Consider the following 25313-nt stretch of genomic DNA (forward strand, 5'->3'; position numbering starts at 1 on the left):
TAATTAATTCAGCTAATGGTTCTATCGCCAACACAAATAAAGCAGGTGATAATGGACAACCTTGTCTAGTTGACCTTGTTAACTGAAATGATGTTGAAATTTGACTATTTGTCACTACTTTAGCTTTGGGATTAGTATTTAAGGTTTTAATCCATTTTATAAAAGATATTCCTAATCCATATTTTTCCAATACCTTAAATAAAAAATCCCATGCCAATCTATCAAATGCTTTTTCTGCATCTAAGGCAACTGCCACGCTCATTTCCTCCCTCTTTTGTGCCAAATGAATTATGCTAAGTAACCGAATTACATTACCTGCCGATTGTCTATTTTTGATAAATCCTGTTTGATCCATATGTATTAATTTTGGTAAGTATTTAGATAATCTATTAGATAAAATTTTTGCTATTATTTTATAGTCAGTATTCAACAAAGAAATAGGTCTATATGATGTTGGTTTTAAAAGATCTCTATCTTTTTTTGGCAATACTATTAAAATAGCTGTCGAAAAAGATTCTGGAAGTTTAAACGTTCTTTCCGCTTGGTATATTAACTCCATAAAAGGAGGGATTAGTAAATCTTTAAACTTTTTATAAAATTCGGGCAGAAAACCATCTTCTCCTGGGGATTTATTACTCTGAAGTGATCCTGGAGCTTCTTCGACCTCTTTTAAAGTAAAAGGCATATCTAATCCCTTCTGTTCTTCTGAATTCAATTTAGGAAGAGTTATTTGTGATAAAAACCTTTCTATCTTGACATTATCATTTTGTGATTCTGATTGATACAGTTCAGAATAAAAATTCTTAAAAGTTTCATTAATTTCTAAAGGTTTATAAGTAATTTTATTTACACTTGTTCTAATTGCTTTTATCGTTTTGGAAATCTGGTCTGTTTTTAACTGCCAAGCAAGAATCTTGTGTGATCTTTCACCTAGTTCATAATATCTCTGTTTAGTTCTCATAATTACTTTTTCTGTTTGATATGTCTGAAGTGTATTATATTGTAACTTCTTGTTAACAAGTTGTCTTCGTTTTTCTTCTGTCATATATCTTTGAGATTCTTTTTCTAATTTTGTAATCTCTTTTTCCAATTGATCTATTTCTACCATATATTCCTTCTTAATTTTAGAAGTATAACTTATTATCTGGCCTCTCAAATATGCTTTCATTGCTTCCCATACTATAAATTTATCATCAACTGAATGTAAATTTGTATCTAAAAAAAACTGAATCTGCTTTTTCATGAAATCACAAAAATCTTGACGTTTTAATAATATTGAATTAAATCTCCATCTGTAAATCGATTCCTCTTTATGCATCATTATCATTGTCATTGTCAAAGGGGAATGATCTGACAATATTCTTGCTTTATATTCCATATTTTTCACTCTGTCTTGAATATTCGTTGATAATAGGAAAAAATCTATCCTTGAATAAGTTTTATGTCTATTTGAATAAAATGAGTACCGGTAATCTCTTTCTTTTGGATTAATTCTTCTCCATATATCAATCAAATTTAAATCTTTCATCAATGATAAAGTTAATTTTGCTACTTTTGATTTTGTAACAACCTTTGTTGATCTATCTAAAACTGGGTCTAGACAAAAATTAAAATCTCCACCTATTAATATTTTGACATGTGCGTCAGCCAAATTCAAAAAGGCCTTGTATAAATTTTACATCGTTTTCATATCTTCAATCTTCCTTACAAACAGAGCAAGATTTTGTGGCCAGCCAACATATTTGCCTATCAGGGAGAGAATAATGCATTGTGCATTCAAAGCATCACAATTATGGAGTTACCGATCATTTCATGTTAAGTAGTTTAGTAAATTCTACAGGAGATGGTCTAATAATCCCGAGCAAATTACCTCTGCCATGGAACAAGAAGCTTCATGGCTATACAGTACTTTCGCCATAAAAAGTTGTTGGAATCATGGAAGTTCAGCTGGATAAGATCAGTGAATATTAAGCTAGTATTAATCAGGTAACATCTGTCTGCGATAATTATGAAAGTCTAATATTAGGTACAGAGTAAGGTACTGAGCAATCCATGCTTGCCAAAAGAACAAGCATGGATTGCAGATGGCAAAATTATATCTAACAGACCAAGTTGACATTTTAAGAAGATAATTTATATGGTACATAAAGAAGTTATAATAATAACTTTATTTATATAGCACCTATCATACATTAAGGCTCAAAGTGCTTTACATAGCTTATAAAAATAAATCAATATAGTCTGAAAAATAAGAGACAGAATTTAAAACCATAAAGACGAACATTATATGGAATAAAATAATACCAAATTGTATAAATATAATCAACATCAACAGGTATTAAGGAATGCTATAAGTAGGCCAAATTTAAAAAGTAGGTTTTTAGAAAGGTTTTGAAACGTTCCACAGGACCAGCCTGACGTGCTTCAATCGGTAAAGTATTACAGGTTTTTGGTGCTTAAGAGCAAAAAGCCACATTTCCAGTTCTTATATGCTTGGTTCTAAGAACACCAAGCAAACCAGTATTCACAGATCTGATTTGCTTAGACTACGATTAGGGATGTAAAGGGACAGGCACTCCAAAATATATGGAAGAGCTGAAATATTCAGAGCCATATATGTAATTAAGAGAATTCTAAAATTGAACCAAAAGGACAAAGGCAGCATAATGTTGCCAAGCCTGGTGAAATGTGCTCACATTTTCTTTTTTTGGTTAAGATTCTTGTTGCTGCATTTTGAACAAACCTCAGCCAATTTATATCTTTCTTAGGCGGTCCTGAAAAGAGTACATTACAGTAGTCTAACTGGCTAAGAGAGGCTTGGGGAATTCTTTCTCTGTGCCACTCAGTTGCCCGGTTGTTAATATGAGTGGCCAGATTTATTAGGCCATCCAGGCTGTCCAGCTCATGATGGACCCCTACATTCAGCCCAGGCTGAAAGGCAGTGATGAGGAACTTCTTGTTCCACCCCATCTCTATCACTAGTGTGCAGAGCTTTATCCCTTACTGCCCCTTTCTCTCGGTGCAGGTCCAGGAGTTGGTGGGCCCGTACTGGAAGATCAAAAACTCTCTTGAACTTGAATAAAATTTTCTGAAATGACTGGGCTGCGGAGTATCTACAAAGCTTGTGGTTCCAATAGAGCACTAACCATGCTGAGTGGGGGTCTGACTATGAGATTCACCATGTAAGGCAGTTTATGCACATCATCACTCAGTCAAACAGGCTGGGCTGGGAAAGTTACTTAACAGCGGGTAATAAAATTCCTATAGCCATCAGGGTCACCTTTTGTACCTGCCTGGTAGAGGAATGCTTGGTTCTGGGCCAGACACTGCCTCAGGAGTCAGAGCATTAGTGGCCGAGGCTGAGGAGACTGTTAAAGTGGAGGTTGTGCGAGTTGCTGGGAGTGGGATTGACCAGACTGAAGGCTGCTGAACTGCGGCATCAGGAGTGGTAACAGCTGCCACCGGATTTTGCCTATCTGTGGTGGGTTGCTGAACTGTATCTGCAAGGGCTGACACCTGCCCTTCCTGCTTGGACTGGGCTTGCCACTCTGAAAGTTGCTTTCGCGCTGCACAAAACACTTCAGCCAGTCCTGTCTCTCTTGATTTCAGCTTCCCTTCCATGAACTTCAGTTTAGGTTTGGCTTGCTCTGAGAGGAGTTGTCGTATCGCATGAGTCACCTCTGCCAATACAGCCTCTACTGACCGCAACTTCTCTCTTATCTGACCAAAGAATGTCAGGGCCGCAATCTGCTGTTCTCTCTCCACTGGTCCATTTTCTTTGTGCATCGAATCTTGATGACGAAGATCTGCAGTTATGGCCTAAGTGCAGAGGGAGAGACACTGAAGTGGATAAACAGTTCAGTGATTTTTTTTTTATAAGAACTGTGCAGAATTAAATGAAAAAAATCAATAACAACATTCAATAAAATCCACTCCTTTACAGTGTGAATCTAAGTGGCAGTCTTCTTTCCCAGAATAAGGACAAAGATAAGCAGGAAGTGTTGACATTGCTGTGCTTTTGGTCATGATTTAACAAGACTGAAACAACAACAAGGGAGGTAAATGCAATCACAATGAAACACCAGCTGTCTGGAATGTGCACAGTTATGAATGTGATTACTGACCCGGACTGCAGCCTGCCTGTCAGGACAGATGTATTCGGTGGCAAGGTCTGTGGTTGTGATATCCCCTTGTTCTTCTGAACTCTACCGAGTATAGGCCCAGAGCCGTCAACCACAAGCTGCTCTAAAAGGCCATCTCATAGGCATTCTACAAATACCCTCCCTTGGGATCCAGCACCAGCCTGATTTTCTCCATCTACCTGCATATCAAAATCTCTCATGGCTATCATACATTGCCCTTTTTACATGCCGTATCTACCTCCCATTGTAATATGCAGCTTGCATTTTGGCATTTCAGCCCACAGTTTTTTAATTCTACCTACAAAGATACTACATCTTCTCATCCTATATCACCTCTTTCTAAGGGTTTGAATTCACTTTTTAACAACAGAGCTAGCCCACTCCCCGTCTACCTGCCTGTCCTTTTGATGCATTGTGGGTTGATGCTTTGCTGTTGCTTGTACATGGGAGGGGGGAGTTGGGGGAGCTTTGGGGCTCTAACAGTTTTACTGTCACTCATTTTTTGGGTTACTCTTCTGTTATCATGGATGTCTGCGAAGAACAAGAATTTCAGTTTGTATATTCAATATGTTCTCTGATATTAAATGGAACTATTGAACTATTGAACTATTGGATGTTGAGCTCCCAACAATGATCTTTAACATGGTTTCTTGAGACTGGAGGTCTCCCAGAGTTCCCACGTTTCACACAGAGACCATACCTCTAACGTTGGATCTATAGCACTAGCTATGTACCAATAGACAAAGACGGAGAAAAATGCTGGAGACTTACTTACAGCCTCCCTCTGTTCTTGCTGAAGCCAAAACTTCCTGCTCTAACCCTGGCCCGCTCTAACATTCCTTCATGTGTCCAACTCATTTTTTAAAATCTAAATAATTATACACAAAGTGATGCATTTAGAAGTGCGCACAATAATTCTGTGCATGTGTTGGTTTTATTCTTTGATCCTAAAGCACTTTTTTAAATGAGAGGGAGAAAGCATATTTAACAATAAATACTAATGAATAAAGCCTAGAATTTGGACTGTGGTGTGCCTATCTCTGGACACAATCTGTCCAATTTTGATTTAAACCAGAGTAGAGCATGAAGGGGAACATTTCATAATGACATTGGGTCATATGTAAAACAGTTTTGTGCATAGTTGTATATAAGTTGGCACAATATGATGGGCTGAAGGGCCTGTATTGTGCTGTACTGTTCATTGTTCTTTGGTCTGTGTTCTGTTGGTATAACACCCATATCACCCATAACAACATGAATTCCAATGACTTTGTGATTGGAAGTTTTGTATCCTGAGTTTTTCGCTCTTTTTTTTCTTGCCATTCATACAATTTGTTGGTTTTCTTGGGGGTAAGGGTTTGATGTCTTTTTAAAAAAGGGGTGTATGGTATTTTTGTTTCATGGTTGTCTCTGGGATGATGAACCTCAGGGTTGTATTCTGCAATCAGTCTGTGACAACAAATTGACTTTTAATCTTTGAATTTGAGTACAAGATTGCACACAAGGACATTAAAATCATGTTCTCCAGGGCTACCCCAAAGACATTAGGCGACCTGACTACACATCTCTACAAGAGAGTGCAGGCTGCTCCGGTAGCTTCCAAAACCTATAGGGTGTGCTGCAATTCAGCTGCTGAGATTCTTATTCAATGAGTACCTTAATTGCAACACATCCAATTAGTAGGGATCTCAGAATGGGGGAGGGAGGGTTAAAGATATACCCATCAGTGAAAGCCTTGCTGACAGGAAGTCTGCAGGGACATTGTATCCTACCCAGCTTTCCTGATGTATTAAACTGTGTAATTGTAAGTCAGGTTTACCTAGACAGTCATCACTGGATATTTGTGATTCTATGGAAAGATCTTCAATTGTATTTCTGTACCCTGACTGCTCCCTCCATGGAGGTCAAGGACATATTGACTTTCAACTTCCTTTCTTCGGGGACAATCCAAGTAGTTGCTGGGTATCGCTGCTGTTTCCTCAGTTGCTGCCCAATGCACATCAGAGACCATCCAGGTACTGCACACCCAAAGAAATTATTTCATCCACTTTGATTTCAGAGAGCAAGTTTTGGGATTAGCCAGCATTACTGACTTCCCATGAGACTAAAATTGGTAACTTGGTTTATGATTGCAGGCGGACAATAAGGTATAAGGCAAAGCTAGTTAGATTATGAAATCAAGAGTTCACCTTGCTGTACAAGAGTTTCATCCTGTAGTCTTATAACTGGGATAGAAGCTGTCCTTGAGGATAGTGGTACTTGCTTTCAGGCTTTGGTATCTTCTGCCCAATTGGAAGGAGGCAGAAGAGAAAATGGCCAAGACGGGAGCGTGTTATCTAGGCAGCAAGAAGTGTAGCAAGTGTCAATGGTTTCCATGATGTGCTGAGCTGTGTCCACAATTCTGCAGTTTCTTGCGGTTTTGGTGAGAGGAGTTTACATGCCAAGCTGTGATGCATCCAAATAGGATGCTTTCTATGTTGCATCTATAAAAATTGATGAGGGTTAAAGAGGACATGATGAATTTATTTAGCCTCCTGAAGAAATAGAGATGCTGGCATGCTTTCATGGCTGTGACACCTAACTGTCCTGGTGCACTTGTGTGGCTATAATGTTGCATCTTAATAAACTAGATAGGATACATATCCACTTTCCCAATATAGCGATGGATACAGATCACAACAAGAGCTTTCTTGAGGTGATTACCTTGTTTCTGGGAAGCACACATTTTATCTTATATCTTTATCCTGAGGGAGTGTGCACGGTGAGGTATTTTCAATTGCCAGTAATGTCTAAAGAAGTGGATCCTGGAGGCATGGGCTATCTTTCCCTTTCCTGGCTCCTCATGCCACTACTTTGCCCAAACTCAGCAACTTGGCAATATGAGACCCATAACAACCAGGAAAGCAATAGAAATTAGATACCAGAGAGGAGATTTTGTCACCTGCATTGCGATCAAGACATTGGGAGCAGGAGTAGGACACCAGGTCACTCCAGTCTGTCCCACAGGTCACCATGCTTATTGTTGATCTGTGTTGGCCTCAGCTCCTTTTCTGTAACCTTCATTCAAATGACGGATGGACTTGTAGGTTGGGAGGCTAAGGGAGATGATTGGTGTCAATGGTGAGCTGCTGTGGTTCAGGACTGATTCCCCGTTAATGCTTCATTTAGTACCCTAGGCATTAATGCAGGAACTAGTCTGGCAGCACAGATACAAGATGACTTCACTCTGCCTAATCTGTACACTTCCCAACATGAAAACAATTCAATTACTTATGTGGCGAACTGTATACGTTAATGTGATCTCAGTTCATAATTGAAATTATGCATTTATTGGAATCTGAGGCATCAGTGTAGAAGACAATAAGCAAACAAATTCCTCAGCCTAGAAGTTTATGACAATCCTAGCAATGCAAACACAGTTGTAGAAATAGCAAAAGACAGCTATAATGCTTTGCCTATGATCCTTAACACATACAAACCTAAAGATATACAGGGCATTTCTGATGGACTGTCTGAACTTCTCAGGAAGCTCAATGGAACGTCTCAAGAGATAATATAAATGGTTGTTTAAAGAATTTCGGAAGGATAATATCGATCATCCTGCGTTAGATCAGCCAACCTTCCCATCACAAAAATTCAACGTGATAGAACATTATTACTAGGATAACTAAATATTTTCACAGTTTTAAATTATAAATTAGCAAAAATGATCATCAAAAGTTGATGAAAATATTTCATATTGTTGCCTTCAATGTTTTTGTAATTAAATTAAAATGTCAGAGCTTTGTAAGCCCTAATACTTGAAGATGACACCTGGTGCGCTGAGTGCATTGAATATTTAAATGGTGAACAGGTTTGACAGGATTGCTTTGAGGCCTGGCATGATATGATAGCTTCCTTCTATGTTGGAAGGGAATATGAAATATTCATGAAAATGAAATGTGGACAAATGCCTGGATCACTTTTCCTGCATGGATGAAGGATATCATTAGCTATAATGCAGTCCCTGGTTGCTTCTAATGCATAAGGCACCTGGGGAAAAAGGTGGAGGGAAAACAACATAGCAGTTGGCAAAGATAAAAGGTCATGGTGTGGCTAATTGCCTTGTTGACTGAATGACAGCAAGAACAAAGGGAGAGTTCACAATGTGTGGAGTAGCCTTGCCAATTCATTCTTGGCTTGCTTAATTGAAAGTTACTTTTATGCATACAAGATCCAGACCAAGGCCATCACCAGTAAGAAAATTCCTTTTGCCGAAAACCATTACACAGATCTCCATTTTCAACATGCTGTGGACCAGCAATCACCAGAATTGAACTGAATTGACTTTATTACTTACATTCTTCATATACATGAGGAGTAAAAATCTTTACATTATTTCTCCGTCTAAATGTGCAATGTGCAATTTAGAGTAATTTGTAATAAATATTATTTACAACAGGATTGTCAATATAACATAAAAATGCAATTATGTCAGCATGAATTAATCAGTCTGATGGCCTGTTGGAAGAAGCTGTCCTGGAGCTTGTTGGTTGGTCCTGGCTTTAATGCTGTGGTACTGTTTCCCAGATGGAAGCAGCTGGAACAGTTTGTGGTTGGGGGTGACTTGCGTCCCCAATGATCCTACAGACCGTTTTTACACACCTGTCACTGTAAATGTCCTGAATAATGCAAAGTTCACATCTACAGATGTGCTGGGCTGTCCGCACCACTCTCTGCAGAGTCCTGTGATTGAGGGAAGTACAGTTCCCATTCCAAGCAGTGATGTAACCAGTCAGGTTCATTACAGAATAACCAATCCAAAATTATCCACAAGCTGCTCTAAAACTACATTTCGTATGCATTCTTCAAATTCCCTCTCTTGCGATCCAATACCAACCTGATTTTCAAAACTACATATTCAATAGTTAAATGAAATAAAACTATAGTGAGGTAGTGTTCATGGATTCATTGTCCATTCAGAAGTCAGATGGCAGAGGGGAAGAAGCTGTTCCTAAATCGGTGAGTGTGTGCCTTCAGGCTCCTGTACCTCTTTCCTGATGGTAGCAATGAGAACAAAGCATGTCCTAGGTGATGGGAGTCTTTAATGATGAATGTTGCCTTTTTGAGGTATCGCTCCTTGAACATGTCCTGGATGCTACAGAGGCTAGTGCCCATGATGGAGCTGATTAAGTTTACAGCTCTTTGAAGCTTGTTTTGATCCTGTGCAGTAGACACCCTTCCTCATTCCTGAAGTTGATACAGTTAGTTAGAGTGCATTCCATGGTACATCTGTAGAAACTTCTGAGTGCCTTTGGTGACATACAAAATCTCCTCTAATGAGATATAGCTGTTGTTGTGCCTTCTTTGTAGCTGCATCAATAGAGAACATAGAACATAGAATAGTACAGCACATTACAGGCCCTTTGGCCCACAATGTTGTGCTGACCCTCAAACCCTACCTCCCATATAACCCCCCAGCTTAAATTCCTCCATATACCTGTCTAGTGGTCTCTTAAATTTCACTAATGTATCTGCCTCCACCACTGACTCAGGCAGTGCATTCCACGCACCAACCACTCTCTGAGTGAAAAACCTTCCTCTAATATCCCCCTTGAACTTCCCTCCCCTTACCTTAAAGCCATGTCCTCTTGTACTGAGCAGTGGTGCCCTGGGGAAGAGGCGCTGGCTGTCCACTCTATCTATTCCTCTTAATATCTTGTAACCTCTATCATGTCTCCTCTCATCCTCCTTCTCTCCAAAGAGTAAAGCCCTAGCTCCCTTAATCTCTGATTATAATCCATACTCTCTAAACCAGGCAGCATCCTGGTAAATCTCCTCTGTACCCTTTCCAATGCTTCCACATCCTTCCTATACTGAGGTGACCAAAACTGGACACAGTACTCCAAGTGTGGCCTAACTAGAGTTTTACAGAGCTGCATCATTACATCGCATCTCTTAAACTCTATCCCTCGACTTATGAAAGCTAATACCCCATAAGCTTTCTTAACTACCCTATCTACCTGTGAGGCAACTTTCAGGGATCTGTGGACATGTACCTCCGGATCCCTCAGCTCCTTCACACACTACCAAGTATCCTGCCATTTACTTTGTACTCTGCCTTGGAGTTTGTCCTTCCAAAGTGTACCACCTCACACTTCTCCAGGTTGAATTCCATCTGCAACTTCTCAGCCCACTTCTGCATCCTATCAATGTCTCTCTGCAATCTTCGACAATCCTCTACACTATCTACAACACCACCAACCTTTGTGTCGTCTGCAAACTTGCCAACCCACCCTTCTACCAGAAGTGTCCAGGCTAGATCCTCAGAGATATTGGCACCCAGGATCTTGAAATTGCTCATTCTTTCCACTTCAGATCCCTTTATGATGACTGGTGTGTGTTCTCTCATCTTATCCTTTCTGAGGTCCACAATCAATTCTTTAGTCTCACTGACATTGAGTGCAAGGTTGTTGCTGTGACACCACTCATCTAGCTGGTATATATCACTGCTGTACATGAACTTCTGCTAAAAATAGTTGTATCATCAGCAAATTTATAGATGGCACATGAGCTGTGCCTAGCCACATTGTTATGGGTGTAGAGAAAGTAGAGGAGTGTACCAGTATTGATTGTTGGCAAGGAGATGATATTGGAAATAAACCCACAGATTGTGGCCTTCCATTAGGAAGTCGAGGATCCAGTTGCAAAGGGAGATACAGAGGCGCAGGTCCTGCAGCTTTTCAATCAGAACTGTAGGAATGTTTGTGTTAAATGCTGAGCTGTAGTCAGTAAACAGCAGCCTGACAGAGGTATTTGTTTTGTCCAGGTGTTCTAAGGCCATGTGAAGAGCCAATGAGATTGCATGTGCTGCAGACATATTGTGGTGATAGGCAAATTGCAGTGGGTTCAGGTCCTTGCTGAAGCAGGAACTGATTCTAGCCATGACCAATCTCTCAAAGTACTTCATCACTGCAGATGTGAGTGCTACTGGACGATAGCCATTAAGGTGTCTCATTCTGCTGTTCTTGGGCATTGTTGTCCTTTGTTGCCCTTTTGAAGCAGGTGGGAACTACCGACTGTAGCAATGAGAGATTGAAAATGTCTTTGAACATCCCTGTCAGTCGGTTGGAACAGGTTTTCAGAGCCCGAGCTGGTACTCCATCAGAGCCTGTCGACTTGGAGAGGTTCACCCGCTTCAAAGAATGTGAAGAGACCCTGATGGGATACAACCCCCATTAATGTCTCTTTACTTAGACTATGAATGTTGTGGTTTTCACTAACATTAAATACAACTAAGAATATAAACCTGCGTGTTTAAAAAAAAATCATTCTGCTTTTTTAATGAAAGAAAAACAAAGTTGTTTAAAACGGTTAAATTCTTTAAAGTGAACAAATGATCTCAGTTATCTCCCCATCCTGTAGCCTTTTCTTTCCATTAGAATAAATGGAGTCACTGAACCTATGGTAAAATTGTTGATAAACCTTTGGCATAGCACCAGTAGCATTTGTAGCCAGTGACCACCAGCTGCTCAACAAAAGCAGAATGACTGCGATAGGCCGTCATTAAATTCACTTGCTGTTGAGGACTCCAGAATTCAACTCCTGTGTAGGAGTGGTATTGTGCAAAATACCACAATCAATGTGAAGTAAAAAGTTATTTTAGAAAATGCATGCTTTTCATTCAACTGAGAATAACACTGAATGAAACTGCCACAGCTTCTGGGAATATTGTTTTTTTAAGTAATTGTTTCTCAGTACTGTTGAATTTCTAGATCTGATTTGTACTTGCATTCGGGGCTAATATGTCTGCACTTACATTTGTTATTATTTCCAATAAATGCCCTATATTGTGTCCTGTCTATTACTGTTAATTCAGCTAGTGATTTAATTATGATATTGTGATGTAAATATTCATATGTAATTATTTTATATAATAAACTGTTGCAAATGGAATGTTTTATTATGCTAGGAAGTAGGAGTGTGGAGAAATGTTAAAGCACAGAGAGTAATATAATGAGAATGGATGTTTATTTTAGTAGATTAATGACATTTTGAATAGTTAATTGAATTGTGATGAAGAAAAATGAACCCAATTTAAATTCATGCTGCTTTGAAAGTGAACTTCTGACACAAACAGAAGTAAATAATTGGTTATACATTACTGGAAACAAGATCAATATGTGAAATCGATTAAACTATTTAAATAAGATAATAGCAACTATTGTTGTGTAGCTAAGATTAATTGTTGATGCACAATGACCCCCAATGCTTACCTTGTAGGTAATTATGGAGAAAGTGGCATGGAAGCTTTTAAAGAGATGGCAGCAAAAGAGGGAATCTGCATTGCTCAATCCTACAAAATCTACAGCAATGCTGGGGAACAGAGCTTTGATAAGCTTTTGAGGAAACTCCGCAGTCAACTACCAAAAGCCCGAGTTGTGGCTTGCTTTTGTGAGGGCATGACAATACGAGGGCTGCTGATATCTATGAGGCGACTTGGATCAGTGGGAGAGTTCCAACTGATTGGCAGGTAAGTGGAACATTTCAAGTTTCATTGAACTGATATTTACATACTGATATGGCGAGTCCATGACAAAGAAGTTTTCTACACTAGTCGTGCTGTTAACATCAAGGTGGAATACATAAGTAGTCTCTTTTGGGGTGGTAAACTTTTTGAGAGTGTGCACCCAAATTGGCGATAATCTTCCCAAAAAAATTTCTCGCATGCCCTAATAATTTTGAGCAGAGATTATTATTGGTTGATGAATTAGTGACAATTGTTATGGATGTTTTTAAGGAAAAAAAAGAGAATCCTGTTTCTAATTGATGTGCATTCATTGTTTTACTATTAATAAAAGTACTGAATCCTTAAATGAAGCCTTTTAGAAAACATGTTCCAAAAATTATTAATATTGATCTTTTAAAAAGACAGTTGAAAAATAACATCAATTTGCAATAGCATTGTTACTGTACCTCATGAATAACATAAGAAATGTAAACGTGACATTCTAAGCTTTGGTGCATATTCATGAAAGATCAAAGAAAAAATATAAACACACTATTCTCGGTGAGACTTTTGTTACCGAAATAAAGATAAATAGTTTATATCCAGCTTGCATTTGAAAGCTATGTATGCATCACTAGTTTCATCAGAAAATCTCTTTTAATAATTAGACTTGACCAAGTTCATCACTTAAAAAGTGACTCACATGACTATGCCAATGAAAATACTGCTAATATTGCCTTTATAAGATTATTCAGACAGTTAAAAGTTCAGGAATGAACTTCCAAAGTCTCAGAACCTCATTGTCTTGTTTTGTATACTTTGATCCGTTAACTAACTGACATTTTTCAATATTTTCTTGGTCTTCTCTTAAGCCAAGAAATTTGTACCTCCAAATTGAGCTGCTTTGTACACCAATTAATTGTATTTCAAAATTATTCAAATCAATTCAATGTAATATTTTCATATTTAGTCTGTCTGGATTCTTCATGAATTTTGCAGTTTCTTCAAATGACCTGAACTTATTGAGTCTCAAAATAAAATTGTTTAGCACTTGAATCAATCGTGTTCAAAAATTGTACTGAAAAGCTCTGATGGTCTCTCTTTTCAGTAATTTCATTTTCTGACATGTGCTTTTTTAGGTTTGGGAAATACTTAAAGTGCCATTTTCAGCATCACTTCCAATTTAAATTGAAAAGCTTTTAAATTATCAAATTTAACATTAAGTGTTTTGCCAAATCCCTGTGATTTGGTGTTCAAGTCATTTAAACGTAAGGAGAAATATGTAAAAAAGCATCAGTCTGCAAATCCGCATAACATCATATAATTCTTGACAAGAAAGTTTGGTTACTCATCAAAAACAGGTGAATTTCATCCAAACATTCAACAAGTTGTTTAAGGTCAGAACTGCTGCTAAACCAGAAACATTACTCTACATAAATAGTCCTGTGTACACCCAATTCACCTCACTCAGTAAATTCTGAAATTGTCTTTTATTCAAAGCACATCCAGAAATAAAATTAATTACCTTGGTAACAATTTTCACCACTTCTTCAGGCTCCTGAAGGCCAGCTTTTGCACACAAGCCCTCTCATGTACTATACAATGAAAACCTATCAGTGAATGTCCAAAATAATTTGCAAACAAATTGACAAAATCTGTCTCTTTACCGTTCATGCTGGAGCACCATCAGTTGTCATGGAAACCACTTTTGTAAGGTTAACTTGTCGACCAGACAATTCTTTTACTACTGCCTTACATATCTCAATCCCTGTGGTGCATTCAGGTAATATTCCCCAGTTAACCAGTTCTTCACATACTTCTTCACCTTCACAAAATCGAGTAATAATGGCTTGCCAAGCTGATGATGTAGGATCAGTGCTCTCATCAAGACAAATGGAAAAAAATCTATTTTAACCAATATCTTTTGTTAGTTGCTCTGCTATGTTTGCTCCCATTATTAATATTAAGAACATAGAACACTACAGTACAGTAGACGCTCTTCAGCCCACGATGTTGTGTTTACCTTTTAACCTACCCTAACATCAATCTATCCCTTCCTTCCCATATAGCACTTACATTTTCTATCATCCATATGCCTACCTAAGAGTTTCTTAAATGCTCTAATGTATCTGCCTCTACCATCACTCATTGCTCTCTGTGAGAAGTGGTTGTCTCATTTGGTCTTTTTTTCTTTCAACAAAGAAATCCATGGGAAGATTTAACTGAGGCATACAAAACCAAGACACCTACAGTGTACAAAGAAAGGACCAAATCCCTTTGCAGAGAGGTCTACATCATGTTATCTAGTTACGTGAGAAAAATATTTTTCGCCCAAAAGATGGAGGTGATCCGGATCTGAAAGTGTTTGAGTGTTTGAATAATTATAGACAAAGAGTTGGGAATTAGAATCAACCAAGATACACTGTATTCCTTATTGACCAGAAAGTACCTGCTGAATTGAATTGTCCCCAAGATTCTGAATTCCTGTTATGCTCCCGTATCCATCTAATTATACCTTCGCTCAAAGAAAACTGTTGAGTTACTTCCATGAGCACCAGCCCCTCCAGTGCAATAAGCCATGTCACTTTTCACATAAACATACAACAGAGAGAACCAACATTAAGCCCCGTCTTAAATTTCATACGGACCCACACAATTTCCCCAATTTTTAAAACCTATACCGTTGCAATTTTAATAAAAATAGTTAAAATAAATCGTATTCCAATTGCAGACTTACATAACTGTTGCTGTGATCATTCACTATCACAGACCAACTCAATTAATCATCTCCTTTTGTGTATTTATCAAAATTTATAATTTTATATTGCTGTTCTACAAGTTCACAGAAGTATACTGTACTTCTTAAAAAGATGTGTCTGTTTTCCAAGTACCTATTGTGCAATGTACTGTATAAAGACTAGGTAATATTCTATGCTGAAAATGATTTTGCATATGATTGCCTTACTTAATTATGATTGCAGGTAAGCTAAAATATTTTGTGTGTGCAAGTACAGCACTGAGGTTAACAAAAGTAACACATGTATACTAAATGAAAATTATAGACTATATACCAGATACTGCAATAGTACCAGCAATCAGACTTTTAAAACAATTGCATGTGATAAATTAGTACTCCGAATGCATTTTCTTATTCAACACAAGCAGCCAACAGTTGTAAATTCAACAGGCAGTTGCTTTGATGGCAAGTTGTACATCTGACAACTGATGATTCTCCTTTCTAGCACAATACATGGATGAACTGCATTTTATGTAAATATCATGCTGTAATATTTGCATACAAATTAGTTAAAGTTCCTTATCACTGCAGCTAACAGATGTGTGTGTTTAAATCTTCAGAATATCCTGATATTTGGAAAACCAAATGCTAAACTCAATATTAGTTCCTTTCTCCACTTGTCACTTGCTTTGATACTGGTTCAAGTGTCGAATAATAATCAAAACTACTTAAATGTTTTTTTTTTGCTTTGTTCTTAGACTTCTTGATTTAAGCTGTAGATTCAAGAAGTCTACAGTTTCTTGATTTAACACCTAATTGGACTCGCTTTAGTTCTAAGATTAACTTCTAGGTTCTCCTACCCAAAGAAAAGTTTTTGTTTCCTCAACATACACACTTAATTATTTTATTCATCTAAACTCCTCAATCTGATCATTCCTCATTGATCACATAAATACAGGGAGCCACAATAACCAACCTTCAAAGATAGCTCATCAAGTTCTGGCTGGTGAAAGGTGTTTTCCCTGGAAACTGATCACTGGTTCAAGTACACTTAATAGACAGACAATTGCTGTCAACAAGCACTTACAAGTTGATATATCCTGCTTCTATTCAAAACTATAAGTCTTCATGAAAGTGTTTTGAACTAATTTGTTTTTGAATGCTATTTGGTGCCATTAAGGGTGTTCATCCTCAGACATGACACATAGCTGTTTTACTGAAACTGCAATAATTTAATCTGGGTTTCAGTGACTAATTTAAAAATTGGCTGCATGGACTATGCTCCAATCTGAAGCTATATAGAAATCGTATTCATAGCACTACTATGTGCTAAAATGGAATTAACAGCTTAATTTGACACTGTCAATTGTATCAACAATATTTGTAGCACTATTGTCAAAAATTTGCATTTTAAATCTGAAAATATTTACATTCTGGTGTCAAATTATTTGTTTTAATGTTGGACTTCTGCGGTGTTTTTTATATTCTAGCAAGCCTGTTGTTTTGAATGCATATCACTGAACAGATTACAACTTGATGTTCCCTATCATCTCTAGTCTGACCCTGTTTTCTAAGATCTCATGTTTATTTGTCAGCAACATTTTTGTTGTCTAATATGTCTGTGTTTGGCAAAAATAGTTTTGTTTACTGCTGGATTGAAGTTCTTAATCAAAACATGGGTAGTTTTCAGTTTGGTCCTAATGTAATTGATGATATCAGATCAAACACCACCTGTTTAGCATGTCTCTTGATTATCAGGTCTCCTGATTATCAGTGCCAACTGTTTCAGTGAAACAGCAAACATTAACCATATCTAGTGAGCAGTAGAAGAAATATCAGTGGATCTATGCTGCTACCCAAAACCAAATTTGCCCATGATATGTCTGTTTTAATATGTAGCATACCCTAAGTTTATGTGTTAAAAGAATCATACATCTAATTCTGAGCTAGTTGAACTATATTAGGATGGATTGACCTGCATCCGTGAACCCATTTACTGGATGACATCTCTATGGTAACCCTGGCATTCCTTTATGACCTATGTTCGGTTTTTTAATCATCCTACCCACAATTCTCTGCAACTTAAAGCTACCACTTTTATCTTTCTTTCCTCGTTCTGTTGAAGGGTCTTCAGCTTGGAACATTAACTGTTTCTCAGATGCTGCCTAACTTGCTGGGTCTTTCCAGTGTTTTCTTTCAGCATCTGCCATTACTCCTTGGTTTCCACAGATGATTCCTGACTCACCCCATGCAATGCAGTTGCTCCTCACTTGATCCCTGTGGCTGTTCTATCTCTCTGAGAGTCCAATTGAAGAGGAGGCCACATCCATCCAGCGAAGCAGATCAGTCTGCAAGATGAAGCTTGATGCTGGGGTGGATTCTGAGGCCCTCAAGTCGACGATGGCCTTGTGACAGCTAGGCCCATTAAAGGTTTTCATTCAACTGTTTGTAAGTGTCTCTGATAATCAGAGACACTTAACTTCAGGTGACATAATACTAAATGACATAATAAATTTATTTTACCACATACCGGATGAAAATTAAAATAAAATATATAATAATGATAAATAAAACCAAAAATCACTTATCTGCATTTACCTTATTGACCCATATTGGGGCTCCATTCAATTCAGCAGGGTATTTAAATACCAGTCATTACCATCAGAAAGAGAACGGGCAAATGTATCTGGTTCTCACCTTGACAAGTGTCAAGGCCAGTAGTGGTGCAGGGGGGTCAGATGCTTTCAAATCTTACTTGACCCCAACACATTGGATTAGATTCACCTGTGAGGAAGACCGGGTTTTGGTGGGGGGGGGGGGGTGGTTGCCTCTTCTCTTTTGAATCTCTACCTAAAGGTAAGTGTGCTTTAGCTCATTTTTTTTTCTGCAGCATAGATTTGAAATTTGCTTTCTTCTCAGAGAATTTTAATTGTCAAAAGTGATGTTGCATTGATGTCTCTCTTCTAGACTTTAGCTAACGTGTTCTCATTAGGTTCAAAGCCCTCAATCAATTTGTAAAGCTAATGGTAGCTTAAAGCTGGCTTTTTGTCACCTTTTTCCGCAGTGCCACAGTTCCATTCACAAGCTTGTCAAACAAACACAAACACCACCTCAGGGGATTAGACGCAATTGAACTTGTGGTGCTAGTCTCACATGAAAACATGCTTCTGGGGAATAATACTGTGAATTGTACAATAATCTTAATGTGAACGTTTGATACAATGATGTGAGAAGGAAGTTAAGTGCTTTACTCAGCTGATAAAAAATTACAGCAGAAAGTGCTTGAAGAACTCTGTTTTGTGTGTGTCGCTGTGGATATCCAACATCCACAGAATCTCTTGTGTTTGGGAGAAGGGGGAAGCAAAGGCAGTCAAATGAAGTACAGTTAGCATCTATCCAGAAATGCAAAGGATAGTGTTATTTACAAATTAACTGCAAATAAAAAGTAAGTGCTACAGCACACAAGTATAAAAGTACTGAGACAGTGCAATATGGGTGCAATACTGCTTAGTGCTGTGATGTGAGGTTCAACAGGGTCACAGCCTCAGGGAAGAAGCTCTTCCTGTGCCTGCTGGTACGGGAGTGGAGGCTCCTGTAGCGCCTACTGGATGGGAGGGGAGTAAAAAGTCCATGGTTAGGATGAGATGCATCCTTGATAATGCTTTTCACCCTGCCCACGCAGCGTTTATGGTAGATGTTCTCAATGGTGGGCAATTGGATGCCGATAATCCACTGGGCCATTTTCAACACCCGCTGGAGTGCTTTGTTGTCCGATACGGGACAACTGTCATACCACACTGAGATGCAGTTGGTGAGTATGCTCTCAATGGTACAGTGGTAAAAGTCCATCAGAATCCTGGGACACAGATGAGTTTTCTTGATGCTCTGTAGGAAATAAAGGCGCTGTTGCGCCTTTTTGATCAGGATGGAGGAGTTCAGGGACCAGGTGAGATCCCTGAACACTGAAGAACTCAATGGGATTGGAAGATAAATCCTCAGGGTCTGATTAGAAATTCCAGTGTATTAAAGTGTAGGCAGGAAAGCAGTTAACTCGTTCATTGTCATCTTCCAGTGTTTGTCAAACTATGATTTAATGTTCAGAAATATAGAAAATGTAACTCCACTAGTGAAATATAAGAGGGAAGAAAAATAGCGAACTATAGACCAATTAACCCAAACTCAGTTGTGGAGAAAAGCTAGAATATTTGATTCTTTTGTACAGATTATATGACAGGAAACTCAGAAAATGTGAATGTGATTATACAAAGTCAATGTCGGAGGGAAATCTTGTTTAAACAGATGTTCTGGAATGTTTTTGTTGGTGTAACTGGTCAAATGGATATAGTATATTGGATTTTTGGAAACTCTTTGATGAAGTCTCACAGAAGAGATTAGTATGAAATATTAAGCAGATTAGATTAGGTTAAAATTGATTGAAAGTTGGACTGAAACATATTGAAAAACAAGCAACATAGTAGTATCCTATCGTTTTCTCTCAGTGTGGTAGTGATTATCAAGTTGAGTGCAACGTTTCAAAGTTCAAAGCAAATTTATTATCAAAGTACATATATGTCACCACATAAAGCCATGAGATTCATTTCCTTGCAGGCATTTATAGTAAATACAAAGAAACAATAATAATAATAATTAAAAATAAGCAATCAATATTGAAAACATGAGATGAAGATTCCTTGAAAGTGAGACCATGGTTTGTGGGAACAATTCAGTGCTGGGTTGAGTGAAGTTGTGTGAAGTTAGCCCCTCTGTTCCTGAGGATTGGGGGGGTAACAACTGTTCCTGAACCTGGTGATGTGGATCCTAAGGCTTCTGTACCTCCTTCCTGATTACAGTAGTGAGAAGAGAGCATGCCCTAGGTGGTGGGGTCCCTGATGATGGATGCTGCTTGTTATGTTTTGTAACTCCAAAACATAAAAACTAATTGAAAGGAAACACGGAACAGGGAATAAGTGTATATATTTTACTTTTTACTTTAGTGAGATATGCATGAATGACGTGGCGTGTAGTGACGTATGCCATTTACCTCTTTTACATATAACCTGCAATACATTATGTAAAAAACAAATAATGCTTAATCAAACAATATATTTACAATATTACTGAAATATTACTAACATACTAAATGCACAACACTCCTCCCTATTTAATTATAAATTAAAACTCAATATAGAATAAATCTCAACTTGTATACATTTACTATATATATATATAGTATGCTATATTATACAACCACTATATAAACATCCACAGCATAGTGAATTTTAAATGATCCCATTCAGACCTAAAGATTTAATCGCTGCAGAGGATTTCTTACTCTTGTGGGATAAGGTCCTTCCTGACGAGGGAGGTCACTCCGCTTGGCAGTGAGGCTTGAGGCTATGAAAACAAGATCAGGTACTCGGGCCTCCTCTGTGGTGGTTATAGGAGTTGACACTGGCACTGCAGGAAATGGTTCTGACAACTCTGGATACCTTTCTACTCCTTTTCTTGGCTTTTCTTTCTGGATCTACTTTAATCCTTGCTTTTCTCCCCATCCTATCTTCTTTCTCCCTCTTTACCCCACTCTCAGTCCCACTCTTTATCCCTTTCTTGGTCGTGCTCCCTTTTCTTATCCTTTGTTCTCACAATCCCTATCATAATCTTGCTCACGGTCCTGATCCGGCTCACTGTCTTGTTCTTGCACTTTTTTTTCTCTCACATTCCTTATTTCTTTCACACTCATCTTCTTTCTTTCAATCTCTTCGCTCCTTTTCAACTACTTGTCTTTCTTTTTCTCATCCTCCTTGTTTTTGTGAGTACCTCTGATTTTGCTAACTTATTGAGAAATTAGGTCTTGTTTATTGTTATCCATTTCCATAGCACTTGCATCATTCTCTTTTCCTTTTTCTTATTTCTAGGATGTGCTTCTTGATCTTAGGAAAGTGCATTTTGTTCAATGGAGTATTCTTTTATTAATTTATTGCTCCCTTTACAATCTGATATCTCTTTTGGTTTCCTCATCCACAACATCATCTGAGGAATCCTCTGTTTTAGTACCTCCATTCTCCAAAGGATCTCCATCCTTTCTTTTTGACCTTCCATTCATCCAGCTGGGCTTTGGGCTTTGCATCTACTTTTACAAGCAATTTTTTTTGTCTCACACTTGAAGTTCATGCAATAACCTTAATGCACATAAAGTAGATTCTGGTTCTTTAAATCACAAAAAGTAGATGCTTGCAACTTTCCTGAAGCTTCTTGAACTCTCTTACAGCTTAAAACCAAGCCATATTTCACAAGGAACTGCCTGATTAACATATCAGAAGCTTTCTCAGATATGTTGCTTACAAAGCCGTTGAAATTGAACCACAGGTTTTGTCACTTTCATGATTCCTCTAAGCAGCATGGTCCTTCCTTGACCCAACATGCTTTCCAACCAGAGGCACATAGATTGGCACCAACGTCTGCTTGTCCTCTGTTGGGTAATTGTTCAAGGTGTACAGCATGGAGACAGTTGTGGCATCATCCAGTACTTTCTTAATTTGCTTTCAGTTGACTCTATAACAAGGGATGTGGCATACAAATGGTGGATGGATCTCCAATCAAGTTGTAATTGTCTCAGCCAATCACTTCCCTGCATGGTGGCCCTCCCATTTTTTTTATATCACATGCAAACCTAAAATGGCATGTTGGTTTTTGTCTTTCGCTGTTACAAATGTCATTTCTTCAGCCTCCATGTGATCTAGCTCACTGGCTACTTTATTTTCTTTGATATAAGAAACTGGAAGGGCTTTGTAAAACTTGGGTGTGCGTATTTTCATTAAACACTACTTTAGTCTTGATGTGTTTGGGTTTTCCAATGTCATCTTTGAACACTGCTGTGATATCATCCAGTACCTTCCTTAATTTGCTTTCAGTTGATTCTACTGCACGGGGATGTGGCATGCAAATTGTGCATGGATCACCAGTCAAGTTGTGAATGTCTCAGCATTTCACAGCCGCACAATGCTGACCCTCCTATTTTAACCACATACAAGCTCAATATGGCTTGTTGGTTGTTGTATTTTACTGTTACAGATGTCAATCCCATGTGAGTTATCTTCTCTCCAGTATAATCTCTTAGTGGGATATCTGCAGGCTTAGTATCTTTGAAATGTCATTCAAACTCATTTTGTGAAATGACTGAAACAGAAGATCCAGTGTCCAGTTCTATTTTAATTAATTTACTTCTGGTTTAAGCCATATTGCTTGTCTCATGTTAGTTTTCAATGTTAAATCTCAATTCTACCCAGTTCAGAGTCACTCTCATCATTATCAGAGATTCTCCCATCAATATCATGCAGCTCCATGCTCCTTTTGAAGCTGCAACTTGACTTTTTGGCATTTACAGAGTATACTGGTAAGAAAACAAATTTCGGGATTGTATATGATGACATATGTATACTTTGATAGAAAATTTACTTTGAACATTAAACTTTGACATCTTATTACAATTATCCAGGATGAGCTGAAACTATACCTAGAATATTGTGTCCAGTTTTGGTCTCTTTACCAAAAAATGATATATCACCAAGAGCAAGTGCATAGATGTTCACTGGACTGATTCCTGGGATGATGGAACATTTGAACAATGGAAGATTTGGTTGACTAGGCCTACTTTCACTGCTGTCTGAAAGAATAAGAGGATTTCAATGAAATGTACAGAATTTTGATTGCTAAAGACAGGCAAGATCATGAAGGATATTTCTACTTATTGGGTTGGAAGGGTGGTGTATTTAGAACCAGCAGGGTGACAGTCTCATAATGAGGTATGACATTTAGGACTAAGAAGAGAAAAGTTTCTGCACTTAAAGAATGATAAACCTGTGGAATTCTATACCACTGTAGGCGATGGAGGACATTTCTTTGAATATATATATAAGAAGGAGGTAAATAGATTTCTTGTTTCAAAAAATATCAAGGGTTATAAACAATGTGTGCAAATATTATGTTGAGATAGAGGGTCTTGATTGGTGCAGATATCTTAATTGGTCTATTATCCTATTTTTGTGTTACCGCTGATTAATTGGACTAGAAAACTTGCAAGTGTTCTTCAATCACACATTATTTGCTTGTGTATGGGTTCAAGGACTGTTCTGTAATCTGGTAGTGGAGGTGAAGAAGGTGTTTCTGAATCATTGAGTGTTTTGATGTCTGAGAAAGATTGAATTGACGAGACCTTTAATTCGTAGAATTTTAGAAAAAAAGTGAGAGATGATTTCATTGGAACCCACGACAATTTATAAAACTTTGCAGGTGGTGGAAGGGAGGATGTTTCCCTTAAATGAGAAGTTCAGAACCAATAGCCACAGTCTTGGAATTAGGGGTATGAGATTTAAGAGTGAGATGAGGAAACTCTTCACTCAGAATTTGTAATTATCTAGCTCAGAGGCCTGTGCTGACTCAATCATTGAATTAATTTAAAATAGAAATCAAAAAGTGCAGAGGTGATTTACAAAGATGTTACCAGGACTCAAGGGACAGTCTTACAGAGAGAAGTTGAGCATTAAAGTGTAGGAGAATAAGGTGTGATCTTATCGAGGTCTGTAAAATTATAGAGGGACATAGAAAGGGTAAGTACACACAGTCTTTTTCCCCAGGTTTGGGAATCAAGACTTGAGGGCAGAGGTAAAAAATGAGAGGAGAGAGATTTAATAGGAACCTGAGGGACAAGTTTTCCATCCAGAGAGTGTTCAGTTTATTGAATGAGCTGCCCGATGAAGCAGTTGAGGCAAGTACATTAACAACATTTAAGAGATTCATGAAAAGAAAAGACTTAGAGGGATATGGGTCAAATGCTAGCAAATGGGACTATCTTAGGAAGATATCTTGGTCAGCAGAGATACGCTGGGGCTAAGTGCCTCTTTCCTTGCTGCATGAATCCATTAAAAGGTGTTTGGGTATGAAGCATTTGGGGGGGGGGGGGGTAGCAGGAAAATGGAGTTGAAGTAAAAGGTCAGTCATACTCTTGATGAAAATCAGAGTTGCTTTGAAGAGCTGATGATCTAGTTCTACTCCTGATCCTTGCATTTTATAGAGAGTAGGGATGATGTAATCAAAGCACCGAAAACTCTAAAGGAACTTGGTATGATGCATGCTTCAAAGATGCTTCCCCTGGTGAGTGAGTTTAGAGCTGATGACACAGTCTTACGTTGGAGGTTGATCACTTATCACTGAGATGAGCAAGGATTTCCTCCTGAAAAGGTCTGTGAGTGTTTGAATTCTCTGAGCCAAAAACTGTCCTACTATAGTGACCTACTCCTGTCCCTATATCTTAAATGAACAATGAAGAAGCAAGCAGAGGTGAAGTTGATTCAAAGGATGGGCCGTACAGGTGCAGTGCAAAGCCAAGGCACAACATGTTCAAGATGTAGACACAGACAGAGTTGGTATCGATGTTGGAGTTGGAGTGAATGATTTGGAGAGGAATCAATGCGGAGGAGTTTTGATATCTGTCCACCTAATCTGGATGCAAGGTTGGATCATTCCAAGCACTAAGCCGATTTGGTGAGAACAAGAACAGCTTTGGGTTGTGTGGCCCAAGTGTATCGCTGCACCAGGATCCAGGTTCAAAAGTGAGGCCCTTACCTGGTGCTTGGACAATTTAAACACCAGTCCAGATAGACTGGAAAGCCCAATGACGGGACCAGAGGCGAAGGCCGGGCTGATTTTACTTGCTCTCCCACGATGTTCATTCCTCTGTCTGTGGCGCCAAGGCTGTTAACTGAACTGGCAGCTGTCATCTCTGTGAGTTTCACAGCATTTTTGCCTTGCTAATATAACTGAGATCGAGGCTTGAATTTACTCCAGCTGCTCCAGGGAGCAAATCTAAGGGCTCAGTCTGGTTCAGAATTGGGGGGGGGGGGGGGGGTGGTGTTGTGTGTGTGTGTGTGCACGCTGATTATCTCCACCT

The 25313-nt window shown here is 38.4% G+C and overlaps 1 protein-coding gene across 5 annotated transcripts in view; it reads left to right on the forward strand.

Moving 5' to 3' along the window:
• The window catches only part of grm5b (glutamate receptor, metabotropic 5b), a 487360-nt gene that overhangs the window by 152138 nt on the left and 309909 nt on the right, over positions 1 to 25313 (forward strand). For all 5 annotated transcript variants that reach the window (XM_073043359.1, XM_073043362.1, XM_073043360.1 and 2 more), the window contains exon 3: positions 12405 to 12654. In XM_073043359.1, the coding sequence (XP_072899460.1) occupies positions 12405 to 12654 (250 nt within the window). The remainder of the gene's footprint in view (positions 1 to 12404; positions 12655 to 25313) is intronic.

The sequence above is a fragment of the Hemitrygon akajei genome, chromosome 4 (genome assembly GCF_048418815.1).
Source record: "Hemitrygon akajei chromosome 4, sHemAka1.3, whole genome shotgun sequence".
NCBI classification, from domain to species: domain Eukaryota; kingdom Metazoa; phylum Chordata; class Chondrichthyes; order Myliobatiformes; family Dasyatidae; genus Hemitrygon; species Hemitrygon akajei.